Genomic DNA, 8,266 nt, shown 5'->3' with positions numbered 1-8,266 from the left:
AAACCTCAACTCCCAGTGGGCTAAGGAAGCGAAGTCAAGGGAACTGAGCATTGCCTTCTGGGAATTGGAGTCCTCACATAGATGGCAAATAAAAATTTGGAGTTGCCTTGGTGATTCTTTTCTGTCAGAGCTATTAGAGAAGCTACCAGACTTCCTAAAGCACAGAAGCTACTTTCAACAACTTTTATAAATTCGACTTCTCTCGTTGCTTTCCATTGTTACCTCCTGCGTAAATCTAGTACAATTGGTATTACATATACCTCAAAAGTCTTGAGTTTGAGTCCTTATCGTCAACATTTGCCACTGATTGTACCTAACCAGACATTCTCTCTGATCCTGGGAAAACAGACCTCAAAAACATTAAGCAGGCATTTCAACCACTATAATCTCTGCTTTCACTAGAGGATGTTAATTAGTGTGAGCTAATTCTTACATATTTTTATTGCTACAAAAGACATTCTACTTCATGGATATGAAACTTGGCTAGGTTTTGTTAAACCCCTATCCTAACAAAATCATCCCAAGACCATCAGGGGCAAACTTGTCAAACTTCAGACAAGGTCAAGTTCATTGATCCATTCTGATGACGAAAATAGAACACCAGAGGAACCATAAGATATCTCAGGAAATGAAGGAAATAAGATTTATAGAATTGGGGGGGGGGGGAAGGATGGACTTAAGTGAAATTTAAGAGTATATGACAATCAAAGCTAGGCTGTGTGTAAAGAGGTCAACATCATACCTGGACTATAATGTCAGGGTCCTGTTTCTTGGAAATTACAAAGTTACTATATATGTAGAATGTTGTATTCAGGTGCCCCTTTCATGAAGCAAGCCTTTACCAGTTAAGTTGGACATTGAGACTGCTACTCTGTGTCAAAGTAACTTAGATCCTCCAAGCAAGAGTAGAATGTTTCATTCTTACAGATATAATTTCAAGCAACATGTTTCCTTATATTGTACAATTTTAAAGAACAAATTTTTCAGTGATAAAGAAAATGAACAAAGACGATTGTTACACTTTATAGCTTCACCATATTCTTGGCAGAAATATTATCTCCTGTTAACTTTGCAGCTGACTTTATTTGTGTTTGTTATACTAGCCCAATTAGTAAACAAGCAGATATTTACAATCTTAAGTCTGGGCTATTTTTTTACTTTCTCATTAAATTATTATTCTAAGTCTCATGAAAAACATTGGTTTCATGTCTCTCTTATATATGCCTAGTTTTCTTTACAACCCTGGTTAGAGCAAGAAACAGCAGTCTTCAAGATATGAGGCACAAGTTTACATTTGTCCGATATGCTAAGCTTAACAGTACTTCAAGCATCTGTTGCTATTGCCACTTGAGACACTAATGATATTCCTGATTGTCACTAGCAAACTACAGTATCTTCTATGTCTGCTCTTAATGAATTGTATAAAAGGAAGCCCAATAGTACATCCATTGGTAATAAAAGAATGAACGTAAACAAAGAGCAATAAGTAACACCTTAAGGCTTAAGGTAACTAATGCTAAATTCAAATAGAGTATATATTTAATAGGTTATTAAGTATGATAATGTTTGAAGTGTAGTAAGCAGTTAATCATAAACAATACATAGACAAATATAGATACCTAAATATAATTGTTTCCATAAGTTTAAGCATGTTACTCTTGTTCTACTATTAAGAAAATCACCCAAAAATTAATTTGCTAGATTATTGTTATTTAAAACAATTCTTTCTGTGGCTTAATATTATTAGAAACAAGTCAAAAGAAATGTTGTATTTTATAGTTGATAAAAATTAAAAGATACAGGAGGTAATGTAAAATCCAGTGACGAGAATATGGGAGTTAAACATGAATAATAATTACTGATATTCAAACATTTCTTATTTGAGTTTAACTCACTCTTGCTTCTGCTTCCTCTTTTATCATTAATCTTATTTTTCTTTTCCTGCTCAACAGTCACTGATATGTAATCTGTACCTACTTCTACCATTTTCTGTTTAACTTGCTGAAATCTTACTTTTACTCTAGCCAGCTCTTAAAAGGGATCTCATCAGTTGCCTACCCTATCAAGCTTTTCTAATTCTTCATTCTCTTTTGGTTATTGAAATTCATTTATTGAAATTCATAATGTGCCAAGCATAATGTGCCAGGTACTAATTGAGAGCTATAAAACAAAAAGTGAAAGAAGAAGGGGGTATGATGGTTAATTTTTTACTGTCAACCTGATTGGATTGAAAAATGACTAGGAAATGAGTAAAGCACATTTTGGGGTGCATCTGTGAGAGTTTCCAGAGCTGAGTGTCATGTGGAACAACAAACTAGGGGAATGGCTACCACCCTTGAAATGTGGGTAGCACTGTCCAGTAGGCTGAGGGAATGGATAGAACAAAACACGAAGAAGGAGGAAGCCCACCAGCACATGTAGGTGGTTTTTCTATTGCTGCTGTCATCACACATGGATATCAGACTTCAGTTTCTTCAGTCTTTCCATGTGGACGCTCACCAGCAATTCTTCAGAGAATTTCCAGGCCTTCGACCTTGAACTGTGGCTACATTAATGGTCCCTCTTGTTCTGGGGCTTCCAGTTTATTGGACTGAGCAGCTACTGGTTTCTCTGGCTCTCCAACATGCAATCATTGTGGGACTATTCAGCCTCCAATAGTGTAAACCAATCATACACACACACACACACACACACACACACACACACACACACGCATTCATTCTATTATTCATTCTATATAAACATATTCATTTTATTGGTTCTGTTCCTTTGGAGAACCCTGACTCAGACCGGGGGTACAGTAGAAATTAATGCTGGAGATTCTCTTCTCCCTTGACTAAGTTGACAAAGCACTTACCTCTTAAGTGCTTCACATGTATTAACTCATTTATTAATTCTCCTGACAACGGAATGAGTTAGATACTATTACTATCCTCATTTATACCGAAGAAACTAGAAACTGTGGCAAAGAGACATTAAGTAACACATCTAGTAAATAGAGCTAGACCCTTTTTTGTGACCACAGAGATTCCTAATATATATTTCTTACTCTCTTGGTTGGTACACATCGTATTCTGTCTCCTCTTCCACCTCATTCCCTCCCATTCCTATGAGGATATATTCCAAAATTATCTTTGTATGCCCCAAATATCTTTAATTATATACTATTCCCATGATCCTTTAAACTCAAATGTTTAAGTGTTGAATATTTTTATCTTTTTTGATCAAGTGCCTCTCTCAATTATCGTTGGTACCCAAGGGCAGAAACCTTGAGATAATTGATTTTTTTTCCTTCCCTTTCTTGAGATGTTATGTCCCCTTAATTAAATGTAACATTTGTCCCTTCACATCATATATTACTGCATGTCCCAATTCTTACAATAGCTTCCAAGCAACCCTCACCAATTCCAGTATCACTCTCCCACAATTAGACTGCTGTTCAAGAATCTACAGTGGTTTCCTAATGTCCTACTACAAGAAGGCAAATATAACTTTCTCGAAGTCCTGCAAAAAGTATACCAATTCTATCCCTTTTGATTTCCCAAAGTTTCCCCCCAAAATAATCTCCTCTTCCTCTCTTTTACTCCCTTTTGTAATATTTACTTTATTACCGTACTCCTTATCAACTCCTGCTTTTGAATATTAAAATAATTAATCAAAACCCTGTTCTAGTTTGTCCCTTTATTCATTATTTTTAAAAATCATTCATTCAACAAGATACTATACAAATGCCAAAGACATAAAGATGACTAAAATAGTTCAAATCTCAAGAAATTCACAATCTAACAGAAACAATATAGATGAACACCAAATTATACACTAATTTATTTTAAGGGCTACGGTAATAATAGGAATAAACCAATGAAAATCCAAAGAAGGAAGCAATTAATTTTTTCACAGTATATGGGGAAAAACCTAACTATGAAAGGAAAAATCTTATCAGGCTATTGATGGCAAACAAAATTTCATGGTGACTATGGAGTACATTCCAGGTGACAGAGTGAAGAGGAAGTGTAAGAGTGGTGGCATTAAAGACTATGACCTATTTGAAGAGTTTTAGATCAACTTGGCATGTGTATAAAGTATGAGAGGAGCAGAAGATGAAACTAGAAGATAATGGAAAGCATATTTTGAAAGGTTTTATAAAATATGGGAAGCAGTTTATACTTTATCTCCTAGGTAATGGACAAGAGTATTAATAGGTTTTTAAGAAAATGAGGTGAAGGTTGAGGGGAAGAGGCCAGGTGTCATCATCAGATTTAAATATATGTATTACCCTAATGAATCATATAAGCAATAGAGGCAGCAGTGACCTAGAAAATAGGAAAATGTCCTGAACTATAGCAGTGGTTATAATACATGAAATTTAAAGACATCTCAAGCCAAATTAACATGGCTTAATGACTAAGTTAAACATAGGGAATGTGAGAGAAAGAGAATCAAGAAGTTTTTAATGTATGCTAGTGAGTAGAGAGTGATGCCTTTGTTCACAGAAGTAAATAAAGAGGAAGAAAGAAATTTGGCAAAGAGAATCATTTCAGTCTGTGACATGCTGATATGACGGTAACAGTCTGACATTGTCCAACATAGGGCCGGAAATCTTTAGAGTGAATAGACAGTGGAGGTCCTGGGAGAGGATGCATTTACAATCTGATCTAGCTCCCTTTATTCTGGTTCTTGCATATACGAAGTGACTTTCTGATACTAAGGCTGGCTTTTCAAATAGGATTTGTTAATTTTGTTAATTTGACCATTCTAATTCCAGTCCTAAAATAACCCCAACCATTCTATGTTTATTTATTTATTTTTTCTCCTGGTACCAGGGATTCAACCCAGGGGCAGTCAACCACTGAGCCACATTCCCAGCCCTATTTTGTATTTTATTTAAGAGACAGGGTCTTGCTGAATTGCTTAGGGCCTCACTAAATTACTGAGGCTGGCTTTGAACTCACGATCCTCCTATCTCAGCCTCCTGAACCACTGGGATTAGGAGCATGTGCCACTGTGCCTGGCTGTGTTTTAGAATCTTGAAGAACCAAATAAGGGCAAACTGAACAGATAAGAATCAAATTTTTAATTTTTAAGATTAATAATAGCTACAATCACCCTATCTTTCCCTCCGCTCAAGGATTTGCCTTAACAGTTAGCAAGCCAACCTACTTTAACATTATTTTTAATGTTATGAAAATCATGACAGTTTACAAGTAGGTATGTTTGAAGTTCTTTGTTATAATCTCTGTTGAAAGTGGATTTCAAAGAATATCCATGTTATAAATAACTTTAACCTAAATAGAAAACAATTATACAAATGCCTTAGTAAAATCACTTATGCAAAAAAATATGCTATTAACCTATTAAAGCAACTTTAACAGGCCCTCCATCTAGAACCTTTCTTATCCATGAGTTGGAATTAGAATTATGTAAGGCAGTAGTAAAATTACAGATCTTAAATTTAGCTATCAGAGCCAAAAGTGTGGCATACACCTGCAATTCCAGTCACACGGGAGGCTGAGGCAGGAGGATCATAAATTTAAGTCTAGCCTCTGCAACTTAGCAAGACCCTTTCTCAAAATGGAAAAAAAAAAGGTTGGGGGTATAGCTAAGTGGTAAAGCCCCTCTAGGTTAAATCCCCAGTACCACAAAATAAATAAATATTTTTATATATGCATATACATAACTTGTTATATACATATAATTATGTTAATATATTCATATATATAAATTTGATCATCAGTAATTCACTGGGGCCCTCAACATACCTGCCTACAGGAATGGGCAAAAAAACAGAGGAATGAAATAGGCCTGTAAGGCTCCGGGAATTGAATTAGACAGTGGAGAATTACAAGTGGCGTGCTCAGTGAAAAGTCAAAGCTACTATTTAGAGAAATGCTAGTCAAGTGTTCTCAGACATTCTATTTTTTTTTTCAAAGATCCAGAAATCCAGATTTCAGGTAAAATTTCCAGGTTTTAAGAGTGATTATGTTACCCAGGTGGTGGCACAGGCCTATAATTTCAGGAAGCTGAGGCAAAAACAAGTTGCAGGTCAGCCTTGGCAACTTGGGAGACCCTCATCAACTTAGCAAGACCCCATCTCAAATAAAAAATAAATAAAAAGGACAGGAGATTTAGCTCAGTGGTAAACTGTCTCTGGATTCAATCCCCAGTACCAAAAACCAAAGAGTCATCTTGCAGACCTTTGCTCTAATTGTTCCAAACAGTAAGATTTTATTATACAGCAATTTAATCTATGCTATCATTACACAGCTAGTAAAACTGAAAATATTGATTGGGTTTTAAAATTTTAATGTTTTACATTAAATGCAACTTTAGAAATAAATAGTCTCCACTTCTAGTGACATTATCTTATATTATTATTATCTAAATGGCATAATTTCAATCTTTGCGCTGCCAAACTTTTTCTAAAAGATAAAACAAAGACAAAAGGATAGAATTTGACTTCCCAACTTTAATGCAATGAAAAGATGTTACAGAAAATAACTTCTAGTTTGTTGTAGCAATAGCATGTTCCACCTTCTACAAAATTAATTTTCATGGAGGTAAAAATACTTTTAGGTATTTGTCATTGTTCATAATTGGGTAACATTTTTAAAAATGTGGTCTTCCTCTAGGTTTCATCAACAGCTCTTGTTAGGTTCACCTTGACTGCATGGGTAGTTTTGCTTCGTCCCCCTCGAAGACCAGCTATGTAAATCTGGGGCTTGGGTACTCCAGTGCTGCCCTCCCTATTCGACTGGGTGCTAGCATCTTTGAGAGGGTACACCTGTGAGCAATTTTCTCTTCTCATGTGACTAAGATCAGTTTGTACTGAGTGAGTAATTTTCTGACGCAAATTGGCCTAAGTAGAAAAAGAAAACAGGAATTAACATTTCTCTGAAGAACAGAATATGAAATATCATCACGTACAATTAATTACCTGCCTATCTTTTTTTCAACTGACAAAAATTTAATCCTGTAATAGCATTTTTATTTAAGAGTTATTTAAGAGAAATCAGAATATGAGTTTAATTTTTTAAATTTTTTATTGGTACATTATAATTACATATAATAGTAGAACTTGGGCTGGGGATGTGGCTCAAGCGGTAGCGCGCTTGCCTGGGATGCGTGCGGCCCGGGTTCGATCCTCACTCAGCACCACATACCAACAAAGATGTTGTGTCCGCCGAGAACTAAAAAATAAATATTAAAAAAATTCTCTCTCTCTCTCTCTCTCTCTCTCCCCTCTGTCACTCTCTCTTTAAAAAAATGTTTAAAAAAATAGTAGAACTCACTGTTACATATTTGTACATTCATATAACAATATAACTCAGTTTCATTCCCCAGTACCTCCTCATCTCTCCCCCATTCCCTCTTTCTCTATTCTACTGATTAACATAGCATTTTTCTCTTTTTCGTTTTTGTCATTGTTTTTTTCTGTTTGTTTTTTTTGTGTGTGTGTGTGTGTGTGTATGTGTGTGCGCTTTGGGTTTTTTTTTTTTTTAGCAAGCAAGAAGTAGGTTTATTGTACAAGCAACAAAGATACAAAGTTAGACTTCTCTGGAGAGAAGGGGCCCCAGAGCTGGAAATCCAACATAGCATTTTTCTATAAAATATCAGAATGTTAGAAAATTTAAAACATAATATAAAATTAAATGTCCTTTACTAAGAAGTAGAAAAATATATAAAATGTGGAAAATGGACCCCAAAAAGAACATACAGATCCAGAGTTACAATGAGCTCAATTAATTTTTAAAATATTTCTAATTCCTTTATTATTATATTTTGAGACTCATATGACCTGGATTTTTTCCACCATACTTGTTTTATTTTTTTAAAGATAAAAGTTTCAGATTTATATTGTCTATAAAATAGTCTTCACCCTGTTTTAGTATTAAAAAACTGTTGTTTTCAGATTATATTTTACATTATTCTTCATTTTGCTTACTCCCTTGATTAATAAACATGAGGTTGAACATATTACACAAGTTGGGAAGCAAAGAGAAGATAATTAAAAGGAAGATAAGGGTAGGGGTGTAGCTCAGAGGTAGAGCACTTGCCCACCTTGTGTGAAGCCCTGGGTTCAATCCCTAGTGCTGAAAAGAAAAAATAAGGAGGCTAATGATTGATCAGATTATGCAAAAGGCCAAGGAAAACCTCAGAAGGCATTAGAGCGTGTAAATGAAGAAGGTGACTAAAGGAAACACTTGAGATTAAAGGAAACACATCAGAGTTTGGGAGACTGAAAATCCAAACTACTTCCTCTACACAC

The 8,266-nt window shown here is 35.1% G+C and overlaps 1 protein-coding gene across 1 annotated transcript in view; it reads right to left on the bottom strand.

The window, feature by feature from the left end:
* Nucleotides 1-6,456: 6,456 nt before the first annotated feature.
* CFAP206 (cilia and flagella associated protein 206) overlaps nt 6,457-8,266 on the bottom strand; it is a 39,480-nt gene continuing 37,670 nt past the window's right edge. The window contains exon 13 of the mRNA XM_081296570.1: nt 6,457-6,856. Coding sequence (XP_081152696.1) covers nt 6,626-6,856 — 231 coding nt within the window. The 3' untranslated portion in view covers nt 6,457-6,625. The remainder of the gene's footprint in view (nt 6,857-8,266) is intronic.

Source organism: Spermophilus citellus (assembly GCF_964194105.1).
Source record: "Spermophilus citellus genome assembly, chromosome: 5".
In the NCBI taxonomy this organism is placed as follows: Eukaryota; Metazoa; Chordata; class Mammalia; order Rodentia; family Sciuridae; genus Spermophilus; species Spermophilus citellus.
This window is presented reverse-complemented; position numbering and strand designations above follow the sequence as displayed.